The sequence below is a fragment of the Cetorhinus maximus genome, chromosome 3 (assembly GCF_964194155.1).
Source record: "Cetorhinus maximus chromosome 3, sCetMax3.hap1.1, whole genome shotgun sequence".
NCBI classification, from domain to species: domain Eukaryota; kingdom Metazoa; phylum Chordata; class Chondrichthyes; order Lamniformes; family Cetorhinidae; genus Cetorhinus; species Cetorhinus maximus.
In genome coordinates this window covers 167,580,052-167,601,441 of record NC_135881.1, presented here as the reverse complement: position 1 = coordinate 167,601,441, position 21,390 = coordinate 167,580,052, and the positions used below count along the sequence as shown (strand labels likewise).

Sequence of the window (21,390 nt, the reverse complement as noted above, 5' to 3'; positions counted from 1 at the left end):
GTGCTTCCTCACCCCTGGCTGGGGTGGGTGGGGGGGGTGTCAGGTGGTGCTGTTGCTGTAACCCTTTTTCCTCTTGTCCTTCCTAGCCCACTCTGCCATCTTGATCCCTGTGCTCCTTTGGGTGGCTGGTGCCTGCACAGGAGGGCAAGAGAGAGCGGATCCTGTGTAAACAAAGGAGAAGCCACTCGCCTTCACACTGCTGCTGCTTCTCCAATCAGAGACTGATTCTCTCCCATCTTTGCTAGTGAGCCTATTAGTAGCAAACGTGGGAGAGAACTGGCTTGTGATTGGAGGCAGCTCCTAGCAGATTTTTTTCAATGAACTTACTGCAATTTGAACAGGTGAGTCCATGGGCCACATGCAAAGGCTTTGGGGGCAGGGGTAGAATAGTAGAGGAGGAGGAAGGCATGGAAAATTTGTCAGAGAATTCCATAGCACAGGGATGTGGTGGAGGGTTCTGACCACCTCAGCAGCTGAAAGGGGATCCCCACTCTATTGCTTACCCATACCTCCTCCACTTCCAGTGCTTCTGGTGCACCCATCCTACATTACCAACCCTTCATTTTAGAATCGAGTTGGGCTGTTTGCAGAAAAGAGAGATCATTTCATGTGATGATCAGACTAGTAAAGAGTAGGTGATTCACTGCCCCAATCTTTTATGGTTCCTGGAATGCGAGATCTGGATTAAGTGTGAATTCCTGCACTTTGAATGGTAGCTTGTTCGATGTGCTGCATGGTTTCTATTTGAAACCAGCTGTAGTGATAAATTGGTTTGAAGTCCTATTAATAGTTGGGTTGCTTTTTTGGTACAGTACTTGTTTGACTAGTGTCTCTCAGGCACTGAAGCAAGATGGAATTGCTTGGTGCTTGGTGTTCTTGTCCATTGATACTTGCCTAAAGCATTCTAAAAGGAACAAGACTCCAGAGGAACTCTGAAATGCTTTATTTTATGCTCAATAGATATTGCAATAAATTAGAATGTGTTTTTTATCCTGAATGCTGTGACCTGTTTTTTTCCTTTGTCTGTTGGAAAGATCTAGATTGAACATGGGACAGCCTGTACTTATTCTGGTATAATCCACTGGCAAGTGTGATTTGGCAGCCCTGAGACACTGCACTCATTCACTCCTTGCATAGTCAATTCTTGATTCAAAAGAGCTTGGAGGCTGCCTGTAGAATTTAATTTTTGAGATGGACAAGAGTTCATGTTGGAGCATAAGTCCCAGTGCATAAGAAGCCAAGATGAATCATAGAATCATGACGTCTAAGCACAAAGGTGACCATTCAGCCCATCTGACAGCATCTTGGAGAGAGAAAGAGTTAACATTTCGAGTCTGTATGACCCTTCTTCAGAGCTAAATAAAGTAGAAATGTTAACTCTGTTTTTCTCTCCACAGATGCTGTCAGACCTCCTGAGTTTTTCCAGCATTTTCTGTTTTTATTTCAGATTTCCAGCATCCGCATTATTTTGCTTTTACCATTCAGCCCATGGTGGCTGCGCTAGGCTGAAGGAATTGTGAATCCTGCTGCATGTTTATCAGTGACATAAGAGTCTTGTTTAATTTCAGAATGTCTGTGTTATGTATGTAACCTAATAATGTTTTTTTGATCACCTGTCTTTACAGATTCCAAAGGCATGCCTTCAGTTCAAATATAGTCTGATGTTGTCGGATTGAATTGGTCAATTATTTTGTGACAACATGGAGATTGATTCCAAGAAACCCGCCACTGACTCCCTGAGGCTTAAGAAGGATATCTCCTTGTTGCATGGAATTTGCCTGATTGTTGGAAATATGATTGGCTCAGGCATCTTTGTTTCTCCCAAAGGAGTTCTGATATTCAGTGGTTCCTACGGCCTTTCGTTGATTATCTGGGCAATGGGAGGAGTATTCTCTGTGTTTGGAGCACTATGCTATGCAGAACTTGGAACAACCATAAAGAAATCTGGTGCAAGCTATGCGTACATACTGGAGTCGTTTGGAGGTTTTCTGGCATTTCTGCGTCTCTGGACATCTCTGCTGATTGTTGAACCAGCATGCCAAGCTGTCATCGCCATCACATTTGCCAATTATCTGATTCAACCATTCTTTCCTTCCTGTGACCCACCGTATTCCGCTGTGCGATTGTTAGCTGCCTTTTGCATAGGTGAGGAACCAAGTATGATGTTGTGAAATGAATTCAATAAATGTGTGAACTTGCGAAATGGTATCAGGGCAAAAAAATGACCATGAAACCTAAACTAAAGGTAAAATACAACGGATGCTGGAAATCTGAAATAAAAACAGAAAATGCAGGAAAAACTCAGCAGGTCTGGCAGCATCTGTGGAGAGAGAACAGAATAATGTTTCGAGTCCGTGTGATTCCCCTTCGGGGCATTTTCTGTTTTTATGACCATGAAACCTGCTGGATTGTCACAACAATGCAACTGATTTGCTCATCTCGTTGAGGAGGGGAGTCTGCCTCTTCTACTGTGTCTGGTCTAAGACCATATGATTGCAGTCCCACATATGACACAGTTAACTCTTAATGCCCTCTGAAGTGACCTGGTAATCTACTTCATTGTAAGAATAATAGAAGCAGAACAAGAAATGGTCAAACATGGAGCCTAGCCATCATCCTGAAAATAATTTATTTTTAAATGATCATACTCTAAATAAAAATGAACTAGTCACTAAATTATATTTTGCAAAGTAATATGAAATTGCATTAGGTCAGAAAATATAATCACCTCTCCCAAGGATTTTATAGGAGGTAGGGATCAAAATATCAAGAGTAAGAAACTTATAGATGAGCACTATTTCAATGTAAGAGTTTGAATAAATATTGTGGTAAAGCCTCAAGACCATTGCACTAATGGCAGCCTTCTATCTAGTAAGATAATGGTTTACGCCTTGGTAGTCAACTGTGTGTTAAGCGTCACTTGGTGTGACTTGAGAGCCCCACTATAGCATGGCAGTCTCTGCCATATTTGCTGCAGAGGAAGACACTGGGCTGAGAAGATGCACGATTCGTTAGCCTCTTTTTTTTTCTCTCTGGGCCTCTGTTTTCTCTAGACCCTCTTCTCGGCCAGCCGAGCTTTTCGTTTCTGCTCCCCTCTTCCAATGCCTTTCCAACGAGTCAACCTCCAGAAATCAAGGGCATCCATGACTGACACTGACAAATGAGCGACAATGTCCACCATTTTATCTCGCCTGCAGAGGTATGGATGCCCGCGAGGTTGTGACCCAGTGAGCAGTCCAGCATAGAGAAGGGCTTTGGGTATACAGCTGTCATCCATCTGATGAATGTGGCCAAGCCAGCGCAGACGTTGTTGGCTTAGCAATGAGTGTATGCTGATGGAATTAGCACGCTCTGGGACTTCTGAATTAGTGACCTTGTCCTGCCAAGTGATGCCGAGAACATGTCTAAGACAGTAAAGATGGAAACCATTCAGCCTTTTCTCTGGCCTGGAATATTTTGCCCAGGTCTCACCACTTTTGAGAAGCATGCTAAGGATGCAGGCTTGGTGCTCTGAGTTAGGTTACTGTTGTTTCACACACATGCTTATGCAGCTTGGACATAGCAACTACAGCTTTTAGGATGTGTGTCAGCATCAAGTGACAGATTGCTGGAGATTGTGATGTCGAGATATGTGAAGCCATCAACAACCTCAAGCGCCACATTGTCAATCTTGATGGTCAAACCAAACTCTTTTTAAGGCAAGAGAGAATATGTCCATTTACTGCTGCAGGTGTTCCTCAGTGTGGAATGCTAGTGTAGCATTGTCAGTGTAGAGCAACTGATGAGGACTTGGTGCACCTTTGTCTTGGATCTCAGGCGAGCAAGGCTGAACAGCTTTGTCAGTTCAGGCATGTAAGGTGACCTCTGTAGGTGACCTAAAAGCGTATGACAGCAGCAAAGAGAAAAATACGAGAAAGAATGTCATTGCCAGAACACAACTCTGTTTGACCCCACTGTGGTTCTCAAAGGGTTCTGATGTTGCCCCGTCATAGTTGACCTTACCCATCATGATGTCATGGAACGAGGAGATTACATTGAACAGCTTTGGCAGGCAGCTAATTTTCTCCAGCAGCTTAAATAGACCACCTCTGTTCACGCTCCCTTGTCTCGGCATTTCATTAAAGCTGCTGAACTGAGAATGTAGATCTTCCAGTTCTGAAACCACACTGGGATTTGGGGTAAATGCATTCAGCCAAGATGATCTGCAGTCTGACAAAGGCAACACAGGCAAATACTTTTTCCACGATGCTCAACACAGAGATTCCTTGATAATTGTTGCAATTGCTGTGCTTGCCCATTTTTTATTCTTTCGTGGGATCTGGGCATTGCTAGCAAGGCATTTAAGAGTTGAGTGTAAGCCAGACCAAGTAAGGACAGCAGATTTCTTTCCCTAAAGGGTTTTTATTACTGAGACTAGCTTTCAATGCCAGATATTTTTTCAATTAATTGAAATTCCACCTGCTACCATGGTGGGATTTGAACCTCTGTACCCAGGGCATTACTAGTCCAGTGACACCACTACGCCACTGTCTCCTCTCTGACATACAGGGTCACCGTCTTTGTGTTATGCATGTCTTGGGGCACTGCCCCCTCCCTCTAGCAGAGGTGGTGAAGTTCCTGCAGATGCTGCAGGAGTGCTGTTTACCCGCGCTTGATGAATTCAGGCAGTATTGCATCAGCCCTTGGAGCTTCATCCGTGGCATGCAAGTTAATAACTTTGCTAATCTCCTTGTCTATGGGTTTGATATCCAGCTCTGCCATGACAGACAGGCTTTCTATGGTGTCTAGAGTTTCCTTGGTGAGTGTCCTCCCTAGAGTACAATTCAGGTAGTGTTCCACCCATCTCTTTTTTTTTTTTGCTGATGGACCAGTTGCCTTTCTGATCTCTTCATACATGCCCCTGGCATTCCCTGTGTCGAAGGACATCGGGATACTCCTGACAGAGTTGAAACCTGTAGTTATTGGCATACCACTTGACAGTCTGTTGGACTTTACATCGATTGGCTCTTAGTGCATTCAGAGTTTTCTGTCTCAGATCACTCTTGTAATTAATGAGAGCTGTATGCTTAGCTTCACTGGCAGGTTCAATCATAGTGATGTTAGCCTTGAACCAGTCAGTACTGTTTCGCTGTTGCTTCCCATATGTTGAGTGTGGTATTGTGGATGGTGTCTTGAAGTATATTCCATTCGCTTCTTGCACCCTGTGCTGGAATTCTGGAGATCACCTGTTCAATTTAGTGGTGGAACTGTTGGTCGTTATCTGGGTAGGTAGTATGGCTGACATTGATACGTGTACTAACAGGGAGAGAGTTAGTATGCTGGTGCAGCAAATGGAATGTTGGTGCTTATTGCAAGGGGAATGGAATTTAAAAGTAGGGAAGTTTTACTGCAGCTGTACAGGGCCTTGGTGAGACCACACCTGGAATATCGTGTAAAGTTCTGGTCCCCTTATTTGAAAAAGGATATAATTGCGTTCTGAGCAGCTCAGAAGATTCACTTGACTCATTCTTGGGATGAGGGGATTTTCTTATGAAGAAAGATTGAATAGGTTGGGCCTATACCCAATGGAGTTTAGAAGAAAGAGATGTGATTTTATTGAAATATGCAAGATCCTGGGGAACTTGAAAGGTGGATGTCAGGAGGATGTTTCCCCTTGTGGGAGAGACTAGAACTAGGGGACAGAGTAAGAGATCTCCCTTTTAGGATGGAGATGAGGAGAATTTTTTGAGGGTTGTTAGTATGTGGCATCCTCTTCACCAGAAAGCATTGGAGAATGGGTGATTACATTTATTCAAGGCCGAGTTAGATTTTTGAAAGACAAGGGAGTCGAGATTTTTGGGGAGCAGACGGAGTGGAGTTGAAACTACAACCAGATCAGCCATGATCTTATTGAATGGCAGTGCAGGCTTGAAGGGTCAAATGGCCTACTCCTGCTCCCAAGTCCTTTGTTCCTGCACCTTTACACTAGTGTCAAATAATAATCCATTAATTTTTGTGTTTTATATGCTTACTGGTGACATTTATTTAAAGGGTGTAGATATAAATCAGGATTATAAGAACATTTTGTAAAGCGTTTTCTGAGAATTAAGAGACAAGTTCTGAGGAGTGTTATTCCTTAGTGAACCTGGCTGGGATGGCAGGCCCACTCCTCTGGAGTTGGTGTTCACATTGGTCAACCATATGATTATATAATACAGCCAGAAAGAAGCCATTCTGCCCATTGTACTTGTGCCCACTCTTTGCAAGAATAATCCCACTTTCTTTCCCTTGTAGCCCAACAATTTTTTCCTTTATGTCCAATTCTCTTTTGAAAGTTATTACTGAATCTGCTTCCATTACTCTTTCCTATGACTACCATTTTACTAATTATAGTTTATAAAAGACTTTTGCATTCGTTTGAACCTTTGTTACCCACTGAGTGCGAGAGGAGGACCCTGGGACAGGCAGTCAGCAGCACCTAGAGAATGCTCCGTTCCGGTTAATTAACGTGTATCCCCCGGCTTAAAACAGCGAGCGGCTGGCGGTCCTTCAGCAGCTCCCATCGCTGCTGGCAACTTTCTGGGCGGTGACTTCAACTGCACCATCAATGCAGATGGACGATCCGGCAGGGCCGACAGCAGGCTGGATGCCACGTCCAGATCCCTGATGGAAACAGTAAAGGATGCCAAGCTGCACGACTTCTTCAGCAACCCTACAGACAGAGCACAGCGTAGATACACCCGGTCGCGGCCAGATGAGTCCATCCATTCCAGGATAGATTTCCTGTTTGTGTCCTGTGTGTTCACAGTCAGATCCACTAACGTCAAGCTGCTGTTCTTCTCTGACCACTGCCTCCTACAGGCTGACTGACACTTACAGGAAGACCAGAGGGTTGGCAGGGAGACATGGAAGCTGAACGTGCAATAGCTGACCCCAGAGAACATTGGGGAACTCAAAAGGAATTACAAAGGTTGGAGAACCATGAAACCCCTCTTTGAGTCTCTAATGCACTGGTGGGAAGCGATCAAAGAGGATATCAAGAAGTTTTTCATCCTCAAAGGTGTCCAGAAGGCTAGAAAGGAACAGAGGGAAATATCCCGACTCCAGAAAAACATGCAGAACCTGCTTCAGCTGCAGTTGATGGGGGTTGATGTTGAGGAGGAACTCCAGGAGTTGGAGAGCCAGTAAGCCTCACTCTTTGCCTCGGTGGCCTCCAAGATCATCTTCTGGTCCAGAGTTCGCTCCCTGGAGCAGGGTGAGACGTGTTCATATTTCTTCATTGAAAAGGTACACAGAGAGAGTGCTGTGATCAGCAGCCTGAAGGAAGAAGATGGCTCAGTAAAGTCATTGCAGTCTGACGTTTTGAGGATCAGCAAATCCTTTTATGCCGGATTGTATTACGTGAAGCCCACAGACATCATGGCCTCCCAGTCTTTCCTGTCCTCCATCTCAGAGGTCTTAGACGACAGTACACAGGAGAGTCTGGACAAACCGCTAACTCCTGACGAACTGACTAAGGCCATTGAGCCCTTCGAGAACAGTAAAACTCCCAGAAGCGACAGCTTACCGGCTTAGTTTTATTTGGCTCTGTGGGACTGGATCGGCCCAGACTTGCTAGAAGTGTATGAGAGTATGCTTCTGGCTGGCAGCATGTCAGAATCCATGAGGAAAGGCATCATCACCCTCATCAACAAGCACAAGGGGGAAAGGGAGGAAATTAGAAATTGGCGACCCATTTCACTGTTGAATGTGGACTATACGATTCTGTCCAAGGCCATCGCCAATCGGGTCAAGTCTGTTCTGGAGCTGGTGACCCATCCTGACCTGACCTGCGCAGTGCCCGGCAGGAAGGTCTCTGACAGCCTTGCACTACTCAGGGATATGATTGCCTATGTGCAGGACAGGGGTGTGGACATCTGCCTCATCAGCCTGTGTCAGGAGAAGGCATTTGACAGAGTATTGTACACATGTGGATGTGCTGTCAAAATGGGGTATGGGGAGGGAATCCGCAACTGGATCCAGCTGCTCTACACAAAAACCTGTAGCGCAGTTTCAATCAATGGGTGGGAATTGGAAAGCTTTCCAATTAAATCTGGAGTCTGGCAGGGTTGCACTCTTTCTCCCCTGTCCTGTTTGTGTGTTGCATTGAACCCTTTGCTGAGTCCATCAGGAAGGATCTGGGCATCGATAATGTAACCCCTCTGTTTAAGAAGGGAGTGAGGCAAAAGACGGGAAATTACAGGCCGATTAGCCTGACCACGTTCGTTGGTAAGATTTTAGAGTCCATTATTAAGGATGAGATTTCAGAATACTTGGAAGTGCATGGTAAAATCGGGCAAAGTCAGCATGGTTTCATCAAGGGGAGGTCATGCCTGACAAATCTGTTAGAATTCTTTGAGGAGGTAACAAGTAGGTTAGACAAAGGATGTTATCTACTTGGACTTCCAGAAGGCCTTTGACAAGGTGCCGCACAGGAGGCTGCTCAGTAAGATAAGAGCCCATGGTGTTAGAGGCAAGGTACTAGCATGGATAGAAGACTGGCTGCCTGGCAGGAGGCAGAGAGTGGGGATAAGGGGGTCCTTCTCAGGATGGCGGCCGGTGACTAGTGGAGTTCCGCAGGGGTCAGTGTTGGGACCACAACTTTTCACTTTATACATTAATGATCTAGATGAAGGAACTGAGGGCATCCTGGCTAAGTTTGCAGATGATACAAAGATAGGCGGAGGGACAGGTAGTATTGAGGAGGCGGGGGGGCTGCAGAAGGATTTGGACAGGTTAGGAGAATGGGCAAAGAAGTGGCAGATGGATACAACGTGGGGAAGTGTGAGGTCATGCACTTTGGTAGGAAGAATAGAGGCATAGACTATTTTCTAAATGGGGAGAGAATTCAGAAGTCTGGAGTGCAAAGGGACTTGGGAGTCCTAGTCTAGGATTCTCTTAAGGTTAACTTGCAGATTGAGACGGCAGTTAGGAATGCAAATGCAATGTTGGCATTTATTTCGAGAGGACTAGAATATAAAAGCAGGGATGTTCTGCTGAGGCTTTATAAGGCTCTGGTCAGACCACATTTAGAATATTGTGAGCAATTTTGGGCCCCGTATCTCATGAAGGATGTGCTGGCCCTGGAGAGGGTCCAGAGGAGGTTCACGAGAACGATCCCAGGAATGAAAGGCTTAACATATGAGGAACGTTTGAGGACTCTGGGTCTATACTCGATGGAGTTTAGAAGGATGAGGGGGGATCTGATTGAAACTTACAGAATACTGAAAGGCCTGGATAGAGTGGACATGGGGAAGATGTTTCCATTAGTAGGAGAGCTAGGACCCGAGGGCACAGCCTCAGAGTAAAGGGAAGACCTTTTAGAACAGAGATGAGGAGAAACTTCTTTAGCCAGAGAGTGGTGAATCTATGGAATTCATTGCCACAGAAGGCTTTGGAGGCCAGGTCATTGGGTGTATTTAAGACCGAGATAGATAGGTTCTTGATTGGTAAGGGGATCAAAGGTTATGGGGAGAAGGCAGGAGAATGGAGTTGAGAAACTTATCAGCCATGATTGAATGGCGGAGCAGACTCGATGGGCCGAATGGCCTAATTTCTGCTCCTATGTCTTATGGTCTTATGGTCTTATTCCAATATTCAGGTGCAGATCTCCCTGGAACCCTTTCCCCACCAGTTTCCACCCCAGCCCCCTCACCCATTATCTTAAACTGATGCGAATAGTAGTTGTAATGGCTAACTCACTTCTGTTTCAAAGGGCCTATCAATCTCCCAGCCATCTTTTTACTAACTCTTAACTTCAGAAAGGCATGTTGGTACTCTTGGGAATTAAACCTTTGTAATTGGAACCTAAGTTTTATATCAGAAAAATTTCCATCATTTACATCAAAGATCTCTTCCAGAGCAAATAGGTGTAAGTCCTAAAATGTTACAATTCTCAAGGTAGTTTGGTTATAGAACTTCATTAGCTGATAAATTGGCTTTAGTGATAGTTTGTGTGTTAATTATCAACCACTTTATAGAAGAAAGCTATGGTCCTGTAATATGAGTAGTTATAGAGCCTGTAAACCATATTGCATTGCTTTTTAAATGTATAAGAGTGATAATTAGTGACTGCTTTCAGGAACACCTAGATAGATTTTTTTAAATTCTGAATCTGTGCGATAGGGGATGTGATGTTGATCCTTTTAAATGATTTGGCCTAATGATAACAGAATTAATTATGTTAAAACCAGCCTTTGAGCTTGACAGTAGGCCTTAAGAAAATAATAGAAATCTTCAACTTGTGAAGGAACAGAGTAACAGTTGGAGGCAAGAAAGCCAGATTCACTTTGTTCAGATTTCTTTGGTTTGGCCTTTCGTGCTTCAAGCTCTTTGATCCCTCACCCAGTCTGACGTTTTTGCTTAAGCGTTCATGTACACAAAGAAAGCCTTAAAGGAATAGCTGCCCTAATTGCCATGGAAATAAACACCTTTAAACAGTCAGCAGGTTATTAGACCAACAAGTCAGATCAAATTCATCAACGCAGTACAAAAATAAAAGGCTATCTGTTACTACCTCCATTTCACCCACTGAGGTCATGAGCTAACAAACATTTGACATAAGTCACAAGTGGCCAGATCATCATTCTGTTCATCTCCCAAAAGTTTCTAGGAAAGGTACAGAGACTCTATCCAAATTGGGCCAGAATAATTCTGTGTCCCAATTGGTGCATAACCCTGTCAGCTTTGCTGTTGTAAGCTGCTGGTGAGCTGTTTCTTGCTTGAGCCCAAAGTTATTCTGCACATTGATCTATGCACCAGATGTTGTTTTTGCAGGCCTTCGAGCTCCAGTGACTCGTGGCCTCAACTGTGACTTTTTTTTTCTTCCTTTTTCTGGATATTTTCTCCCCTCCAGTCCTTCTCTTTCCTTCTCATTGAAGTTTTGAGAAAAAGCCGAATTGAGCGAAATCCTCTCTAAATCTAACATCTAGACAGTGGCCAGGATTTTCCCCTCGGCGATTTGGGGGCGGGGCCTGCTCACCGAGGGGAGAATGACGCGGGATGATGTCGGGAGGAATCCCTGACGTCATCCCGGGCCATTTAAATCTTAAGGCGGGCGGACAGCGAAATCAGCTGTCTGCCAGCCAACCTGTCGATGGCCAATTAAGGCCATTGACAGGCTCATTAAGCTAGTTAAATGCCCTGCCCGGCCAACCTTAAGGCTGGCGGGCAGGCCAGGAGCCCCAGCGGCCTGTAGATTATTAATGAAACTTCATCCACTGGCGGGGTGAAGTTTCATTACCGTTTTGTAAAAATGTAATAAATTTTATGAGTTTGTTATCAACATGTCTCATCTCATGTGACATTGTCACATGAGGGGGACATGTTAATAAGTTTAAAATGTCTCTATTTTTTGACTTTACTTACCTTTCACTAAACTCCCTGAGACAGGACTTTGCCTCAGGGAGCAGTGTGCTCTTTCACACGCATGCGCGAAAGAGCACACTTTGACAGTTGGGGATTCCCTCTCTTCCCCCCCCCCCCACTCCCCCGAACAGGAAGTGCATAGTGATAGCGCTCAAAATGGCGGCAGGCCCCGTTTCAGTGGCAGGGTTCAGCTGCCCGCTCGCCGCCAAGCCGGTGGGGCCCGCCAGCCAAGGGCTAAATTCTGCCCAGTGTGTTATACAATCATGAAGTAGAAGAAAGTGAAAGGTCCGAGGAATACTCTGGTACAAAATTTCAACACTCGGAGTCCAGATGCAATATTGAAATGGTTCCTTTATTCTGCATGCGGGGAGCAAACGCTGGGCACTCCAGGCGCTTCTCCCCCGAGGTTGAATTGAGCAGAGTTTATGTATCTTTTACTATCAGTTACAACTTAATGGTATTCGTTAGACAAAGGCCGCAGCACAATGACCCCCCGGTGGGCTGATAATTGTGTTATCAGTACAGTAATTGCAGTGCAGAGACTGGGTATTGTCTTTTTTGAAGAGGGCTATCAGACAGTGCGAAATGGCCTTCCCCATTTCTTGATTGAGTTATCCTGTGTCCCCGCCTGTGTGTCTCCCATTTCCTAATTGCAAATTTACAGCTGAGCCCTTTGTACAAGTTTACAGCTTTCATGTAAGGCCGTGATTGCCTGTGTATGCTTTGGTGCCTTAGCTGCTGGACCTGGCTAGCACTTTAAAATAAATCCAACTTTTCTGCATCTTCAAAAGCACTAATACAAACCATTGAGGGGACCCGTAACTGTATGCCTGTGCTGCTGTATTGGTGGTCCCCCAGAGTAATGCTGGAAAGGGCCTAAGGCCTCACTCTCCGTTAAACAGCAGGTGAGTCATACTTGTAAGATGGATGAGGATTCTGGATCACTCGAGAGAGGTAGCTTAAGAAAGATGGTTAGTGAGGGTGTGACAGAGGAATTAGGGCATATTATCATAGAAAATAGAAGGGGTCCATTTGATCCATCCTGCCTGTGCCAGCTCTTTGGTAGAGGTATCCAACCGGTCCTACCCCCATGCTTTTGTTTCCCTAAGGCCCTGCTGTTTTATCCATTTATCTAATTTTGTTTCGTAAGTTACTATTGAATCAGCTTCCACCACCTTTTCCGGCACTGCATTCTAGATCAAAGCAACTCACTCTGTTCTCCTGCAGACCCAAGCCACATATCTGCTGGGGCTGCTCTCTGAAGATGGTGTTTCCCCTGCACAAGAGACGAGATTAAGTGAATGTTTTTCACCAGCACCCCTCTTTCCCTGCACCGCCCCCGTCCCCCGCCCCTCCCAACCACATGACAGAGCCCAGCCACTCCCAGAGAGAAAATGGGAAATATGATTTGGGACACCTCTCAACAGAACAAGGACTGGAGGGATGTCTGGTCCTCCCCTTTCTGGAGCAAAGCACATGCAAGAAAAAAATATGGAACAAAGTAACTTCAATGTTGGTTACTTGCTGGATAAATAAAAATCAAGGTAGCAATTGAAGTTTTGAAGTTTTACAGTGTCTCGCCTTTTATTTAAGACAATGTAGCTGGTTTGAATTAGAGACTCGGCTGACAGTAGTCGGTGCCCTTACAGACCTTGTGGAGCTCGTGTTGGCTGAAAACCAATACCCACAGAAGAGTTTGGCTTTTCTTTGGCCTGGTCAGTTGGTTGCTTTTGCAGTTGGTATTTTCTACCTTTATCTTCAACTTGCAATAAAATACAAATTGGGAATCTATTCACCAGTGCAGATTTTTTTTGTAGCATGCCTCATGGTTAGCAAATTCCTAATGGCACTGTGTGTATTTTTGTGTTTTCCCATGCTGTGATCAAAAACCCCTCTTTCTACCTGACATATTCTACTCTATGGGCAGAATTTTCCCCCCGTCAGGGGGGAAGTTGATGGGCTGGCACGTGTGGGCGTGCTTCTGATCGGCGCCCCCGATCGGAGATGTGGCGCCATTTTACGTGGGCGGGCCAATTAAGGCCTGCCCAGCGTGACGTCTGCAGGGAAGCGCTATGCGCTCCCTGTGCGGGCGGGGGGAATCCCTAAAATCGAGAGTGCGCTCTTTCGCGCATGCCTGAGGCTAAGTGTGCTCTTTCGCGCATGCCAGAGGCTAAGTGTGCTCTTTCGCGCATGCCTGAGGCTAAGTGTGCTCTTTCGCGCATGCCTGAGGCTAAGTGCTGCTTCAGGGAGATCGGCTCTACTTTCAACAATATTAAAAATAGAAACAAAAAATTCCCTTACATGTCCCCTCATGTGACATTGTCACATGAGTTGGGACATGTTCATAATTTCCATAACAACTTTATTAACATTTTTAAAGCCCTACATAAAACCTCATCCCGCCGGTGGATGAGGTTTCATGTTTTATCTATTTGCCGCCGGGGCTCCTGGCCTGCTCGCCAACCTTAAGGTTGGATGGGCAGGTCCTTTAGTTGCTTAAATGATCCTGTCAATGGCCTCAATTGGCCATTGACGGGTCAGCGGGTGCGCAGCTGATTTTGCTGCGCTCCCACCTTCCTGAAAATTTAAATGGGGCGCGGTGACGTCAGGAGTTCCTCCCAACGTCATCCCGCATCATTTTATGCGTCGGCGAGTGGGGGTGGGGCCCGCTCGCCGACGGTAAAATCCTGTCCTATATGTGTTGTTTCTTTGTCCTGCAATTTTTCTCTCTCTAATGTTATCAGTGTAGTTGAGGGGAAGAGACAAGGTTTTCATGTTCAAAGCAATTCTGTCAACATCAGCTGTTATGTTCTGTCCTAGTAAAATTTTAGATGTATCTGTATTCTTACAACTCTGATCTTAAGCTTTTGTGACAAAATTGAGAGATCAGAGATTATATTTTATATGTCTGCAGAAAAACAGAGTAAATGAAAGCTTTAAAATTTCTGTCAGCAAATCTCATTATTTCGATGGCAATTTTAATTGATGCAGTGGTTTGTCATGGGCAAAATTAGATAGTTGCACAAGTAGTCTTGTGTTTTTATATTTTATTTTTTTCTCTAAATAAATGAAAACCTAAGATGCATTTGTCTCATCTCTAGAAACCTTACAAAGCCTAGGAGTTGCCATGTTGTCTACATTGCAGAATGGTTCGTGTTTATAGGATGTATAACTGAAGGGCCTGAGGTGGTCAGGGGGTTGGGGAATGGTATTTGAGAACGTGCACTCCAAAGTCCCTCTGCTCCTCTACAATGTCTCGGGGTCCTGCCATTTATTATGTATTCCCTCTGCTTATTTGCCTTCCATAAGTGAATTACTTCATACTTCTCTGGGTTGAATTCCATTTCACTTTTCTACCCACCTGACCAGTCCATTGACATCTTCCTACAGCTTTCTTCCTTTCTCTTTGTCTTTTTTTCTTTCTCTCTCTTCTCGAACATCTTCGGCCTTTCCTTGATTTTACTTGCTAATGTTTTTTTCATTTCCTCTCTTTACTTTCCTAATTTCCTTTTTAATTCTATCCCTAGACTTCTTTACTGCAGAAAGCCTACAGGCATATCGAGCTCTCAGCATCCATTTATTTATTCTTTCGTGGAAAGTGGGTGTTGTTGGCTAGGCCAGCATCTGTTGCCCATCCCTAATTGCCCTTGCGAAGATGATGTTGAGCTGCCGCATTGAACTGCTGCAGTGCATGTGGTGTAGGTACACCCACAGTTAGGGAGGGAGTTCCAGGATTTTGACCCAGCAACAGTGAAGGAACAGCGATATAATTCCAAGTCAGGATGGTGTGTGGCATGCAGGGAAACTTGCAGGTGGTGGTATTCCCATGCATTTGCTGCCCTTGTCCTTCCAGGTGGTAGAGGTCACGGGTTTGGAAGGTGCTGTTGAAGGGGCCTTGGCGAGTTGCTGCTGCATCCTGTAGATGGCGCCACACTGCTACCAGTGTGCATTGGTGGTGGATGGGATGCCAGTCAAGTGGGCTGCTTTGTCATGGATGGTGTCAAGTTTCTTGTGTTGTTGGAGCTGCACTCATCGAGACAAGTGGGGAGTATTCCATCACTCTCCTGACATGTGTCTTGTAGATGATGGACAGGCTTTGAGGAGTCAAGTAGTGAGTTACTCGCTACAGCGTTCCCAGCCTTTGACCTGATCTTGCATCTGCGGTATTTATTTAGAGCCATAGAGGTCTACAGCACAGAAAAAAGCCCTTTGGCCCATTGAGTCTGCACCGGTCAAACAAGTACCTAACTATTCTAATCCCATTTTCCAGCACTAGGCCCATAGCCTTGTACGCCATGGCATATTTGCACATCCAAATACTTCTTATGAGGGTTTCTGCCTCTACCACCCTTTCAGGCAGTGAGTTCCAGAATCCCACTACACTCTGGATGAAAAAATTCTTTCTCACATCCCTTCTAAACCTCCTGCCCCTTACCTTAAATCTATGCGCCCTGGTTATTGATCCCTCCACCAAGGGGAAAAGTTCCTTCCTGTCTACCCTATCTATGCCCCTCATAATTTTATACACCTCAATCATGTCCCCCCCTCAATCTCCTCTGCTTCAGGGACATGCACACTTAGGTCCCTCTGATCCTTGGTGCTTCCCTGGGTCCTACCATTCATCGTGTATTCCCATGCCTTGTTTGTCCTGCCCCAGTGCATCACCTCTCACTTATCCGGATTGAATTCCATTTTCCACTGACCAGCCCGTCTATATCCTCCCGTAATCTAAGGCTATCCTCCTCACTATTAACCACCCCACCAACTATGACTGGTCCAGTTCAGTTTCTGGTCAATGGTAACCCCCAGGATGTTGATAGGGGGGGATTCAGCAATGGTAATGCCATTGAATGTCAAGGGGAGATGGTTAGTTTCTCTCTTTTTGGAGATAATCATTGCCTGGCACTTGTGTGGCACGAATGTTACTTGCCACTAACTGGCCAAGCCTGAATGTTGTCCAGGCCTTGCTGCGTATGGGCATGAATTACTTCAGTATCTGAAGGGTGACGAATTCCCATGACTCTAGTTTTGCTAAGTCACCTTGATGCTGCACTTGGTTGAGTGCTGCCTTGATGTCAAGGATGGTCACTTTCACCTCACCTCGGGAGTTCAGCTCTTTTGTCTATGCTTAGACCAAGGCTGTAATGAGGTCAGGACTTGAGTGACCCTGGCTGAACCCAAACTGAACGTCAGTGAGCAGGTGTGGCTATGGGTACCCGCATGGGCCCCAGCTATGCCTGTCTCTTTATGGGGTATGTGGAACATTCCTTGTTCCAGTCCTACTCCGGCCCCCTCCCACAACTCTTTCTCTGGTACATCGATGATTACTTCGGTGCTGCTTCATGCTCTCGTCGGAACCTGGAAAAATGTATTAATTTTGCTTCCAATTTCCACCCCTCCATCATTTTCACATGGTCCATCTCTGACACTATACCTTCCCTTCCTTGACCTCTCTGTCTCAATTTCTGGTGATAGACTGTCCACCAATATGCATTACAAGCCTACCGACTCCCACAGCTACCTCGACTACAGCTCCTCACACCCCGCTTCCTGTAAAGACTCCATCCCATTCTCTCAGTTCCTTCGCCTCTGTCGCATCTGTTCTGATGATGCCACTTTCAAAAACAGTTCCTCTGATATGTACTCCTTCTTCCTTAACCGAGATTTTCCACCCATGGTGGTTGACAGGGCCCTCAACCGTGTCCAGCCTATCTCCCGCGCATCCGCCCTCACACCTTCTCCTCCCTCCCAGAAACTTGATAGGGTCCCCCTTGTCCTCACTTATCACCCCACCTGCCTCCGCATTCAAAAGATCATCCTCTGCCATTTCCGCCAACTCCAGCATGATGCCACCACCAAACACATCTTCCCTTCACACCCCCTGATGGCATTCCGTAGGGATTGTTCCCTCCGTGACACCCGGGTCCACTCCTCCATCACCCCTTACTCCTCAACCCCCTCCCATGGCACCTTCCCATGCAACCGCAGAAGATGCAACACCTGCCCCTTCACTTCCCCTCTCCTCACTGTCCAAGGGCCCAAACACTCTTTTCAAGTGAAGCAGCATTTCACTTGCACTTCCCTCAACTTAGTCTACCGCATTCGTTGCTCCCGATGCGGTTTCCTCTCCATTGGAGAGACCGCTTTGCAGAACACCTTCGGTCTGTCCGCAAGCATTACCCAGACCTCCCTGTCGCTTGCCATTTCAACTCTCCACCCTGCTCTCATGCCCACATGTCCGTCCTTGGCTTGCTGCATTGTTCCAGTGAAGCTCAACGCAAACTGGAGGAACAGCACCTCATCTTCCGACTAGGCACTTTACAGCCTTCCGGACTGAATGTTGAGTTCAAGAATTTTAGATCATGAACTCTCTCCTCCATCCCCACCCCCTTTCCGTTTTTTCCCCCTCCTTTTTGTTTTTTCCAATAATTTATATAGATTTTTCTTTTCCCACCTATTTCCATTATTTTTAAATGTATTTCCATCCATTGTTTTATCTCTACCTTTTAGCCTTTTTAGTATTCCTTCACCCCACCCCCACTAGAGCTATCTGTACCTTGCTCGTCCTGCTTTCTACCCTTAGCACATTCCTTTAGATAATATCACCACGTTCAACACCTCTTTGTCCTTTTGTCTGTGACATCTTTTGGTTATCTCCACCTATCACTGGCCCTTTACCTAGCTCTTCTTGTCCCAACACCACCCCCCTTAAACCAGCTTATACTTCACCCCTTTCCTATTTTTACTTAGTTCTGTTGAAGGGTCATGAGGACTCGAAACGTCAACTGTGCTCTTCTCCACCGATGCTGCCAGACCTGCTGAGTTTTTCTGGGTATTTCTGTTTTTGTTTTTGTTTTGGATTTCCAGCATCCGCAGTTCTTTGCTTTTATATCTTTTATGTCAGTGAGCAGGTTATTGCTGAGTAAGTGCCACTTGATTGCACTGTCGAAGACACTTTCCATTGCATTGCTGATGATCAAGAGTAATGTCATAGACGGGAGAGAGACAGACTGAAACCCCCTAATTCTTCTACCCTTCTCTCCGTAATTACCGTAGTTTAATTGTGTTCCAAAACAATCATTTGTGTATGGTTAGTTTGTACAAAGTCACCAGCTGCAGACTTTCGTGGATTTTAAAATCAGAAGCATTGTTTATTCACACACACCTTTCCTGGAAAGATTTATCGCTACTTCACATACACATGCCAAATACAGACAAGATAAAGATTCAGTAAAAGAAAGGCGTTTCACTTCTACGAATATTAAAACCAAACAGAATAGTTAACAGTTCACATGTTTGTGGGAGAAGAGTGAGAGGGGCTTTTCCACTCGGGAACTGAAGTTCAGATGAATCAAGATAGCTGAAGACAGGATTTCATGGAGTTTCTTCAGAGTAAGAGATGAGCAGCAAGCAGAGTTGACAGCCTTGTTAATACTTTGGCTAGAAGACTACTTTCTCTTTTCCAGGCAAACGTAGGATCTTTTGGAAATAGGCTTTCAGGAGGCTTTAAAAATTTAAGCCTTGAGGCTTGGTAGAAGGCTAGATGTTATCGGCTGATTTCAGTGGTGATGTTCCTTCTGATGTTACTCCTTCATTCTGCAGTCTGCTGCAAAAAGGGACCAAGGCTTATGATAGGCTTTCAAAAATCAGTTTTGATCATGTGATGACTGCCATTGATACATGATGGAAAACAATTGATAGTCTATTCATGTTAATGAAGGAATTTCCACCTCCCATGCACAAAAACCATTGACACACAATAGAGGCAGATAGAGGTCCTTAGCACTTCCCTTGTTGGTAATCAGTTTAGATAGTTCTCCTTTGTCAGCTGGTAGCCCTAGAGGCAGAAAGCCTGAGGCCTTATTGTACTTGCTGTTTTGGATATGACCTGACAAAGGTAGGTGCCACATTCCATAGGGTGATGTCTTGGCATGTTCATTGTAATCACCCTTTAGAAGCTTCCAGAAGCTTGGCCAGCTTGCAATTCCAAAGGTCAAGTGACCTGTGGAGCCATCTTAAAGATCAGCAGTGCCTTTTTTCTTAAAACAGGCATACATGTATTTTTAAAAAATTGTATTTGGTTTGACAGTAGATTGGCGGGGTGATAATAGGCCAGGTTGGATTTGTCCTGCTTTTTGTGGGCAAGGCAAACCTGGGCAATTTCCCACTTTGCGGATAGATGCCAGTGTTGTAGCTGTACTGGAACAGCTTGGCTAGCGGGTAGCTATTTCTGGAGCCCAAGTCTTCAGTACTATTGCCGGATTATTGTCAGGGTCCCATAACCTTTGCAGAATCCAATCCTTCGGCTGTTTCTTGATATTGTGCAGAGTGAATTGTATTTGCTGAAGACTGGCACCTGTGATCCTGAGAACCTCAGGAGGAGGCTGAGATGGATCAGCCACTTAATTTTTTGGCTGAAGGTGGCTGCAAATACTTCAGCTTTGTGATTTGCGTTGATGTGCTGGGCTCCCCCGTCATTTAAGGATGGGGATATTTGTGGAGCTGCCTCTTCCAGTTGTTTATCTGACATAAGCTTCCCTTTTTTTGCTTTACTCTGTATGCTCTTTGACATCTGGGGGTTTAGAGTTTGGAGTGCCACCCTTTTTCTTTCTGGAACATGTGTTCTGAACCCTCTTTATCTCCTCCTCACCCACTGCTCTGACACTGATTTACCTTCAAGTAGCTTTTCAAATCCACTTTTGCTAAACCATATCTCAGCTTCGTAAAGCTGGTCTTTTCCAAATTGAGAACTTTTGGTCTACACTGTAACTCGTTCCACTGAACAGGAACTCTGCTTCTACTCTGTCCACAGGGGCATGTGCAGCTTCTCCTGCCACTGATATCACTGTTATGTGTCACTTACCCACTGACCGATCCCAAAATCCTCCCACTCTCTTTGCTCAATGGGTCTGCTGCCCATTGCCCACTTGCTACCACTGTCTGCCTGCTCTCTCCTGCTGCCCGCTGTCCACTCTGCCACTTCCCACTTCTTGCTCCCTCCTGCTCTCTTTATCGCACCCTTCTGCTCCCCTCCATCAGCTCCACTGCTCCCTCATGCTTTCTTCACCGCTCTTTTTGCCGCTTACTCCCCCCGGCTCTCTCTTCCTCAAGCAGTGGGATGAAGCTGGATGTGGGATGGAGCGGGAAAGGGGCGGAAAGTTGGGGTTAGTGGGAGGGAACAAGAATGGTTCTTTGTTTGGTCTGTGCCATCTTTAACGTTGCTGTCAGTGAGTCAGTGATGTCACAGGCATTGACCATATGGGCAGAACTTAATGTTCCCCCAGAGGTGAGTTCTGAGGTGGGCGGGGTTGGGGGGGTGCAGGGAAGGCGGTGCAGTTGATTGGGTGGAAGGTGCAGAGGTGGGACCTCAGTCTTCCTGCTTCCCTCTGATTGTGTCTCGGGTGGGAGGCAAACCCTGTTGGGTGGGGGTGTTCCTCATTCTGAACAATCAATGCCTGATCGAGGGATCGTCCTCCATTCTTCCTGTGAACCCTGTAACCAGGAGTGTTGAGCTGTCATTCCTGTCCTTGTTTAAACCAGGTTTCAGTAATTGCTAGGATATCATACTTCTAAGCGTCTTTGTATCTTCAGCTCATCTGCCTTACTTACTAACTCCTTGCATTGAAGTACAAACCACTAATCACTGAACAACTCGCCAGCTACTCACCCATCACCTTGAGTTCCTTACCTTGGGGCTCCGATTGAAGACTCTTTTTGACTTAAAAAAAAATCAGAATACTTACTGTTGTCTCACCTGATTTACTCAACCTCTGAGCTGCTCCTCCTTAGTAACTTTTGACATTACTTTAGCAAAATTCTGCAAACCCTTTGGTTTTTGTGCCTCCCTCAGTTCTCCGCATTGATTGGTGATTCTCCCTATACAGACACCCAGGATTCCCAAAACATTGAGTTTTCCCAACGTATATCACATATCTCTAGATTTGGTTGAAGACTTTATATCCTTACTGGGACAGGAATGGACAGAGAGAGAGACAGATGTGAAAA

At 45.5% G+C, this 21,390-nt stretch overlaps 1 protein-coding gene across 3 annotated transcripts in view; it reads left to right on the top strand.

Annotated features, from left to right (window-relative positions):
• The window catches only part of LOC144679015 (Y+L amino acid transporter 2-like), a 100,837-nt gene that overhangs the window by 25,711 nt on the left and 53,736 nt on the right, over positions 1-21,390 (top strand). For all 3 annotated transcript variants that reach the window (XM_078539232.1, XM_078539231.1, XM_078539230.1), the window contains exon 2: positions 1,626-2,145. In XM_078539232.1, the coding sequence (XP_078395358.1) occupies positions 1,701-2,145 (445 nt within the window). In that variant the 5' untranslated portion in view covers positions 1,626-1,700. The remainder of the gene's footprint in view (positions 1-1,625; positions 2,146-21,390) is intronic.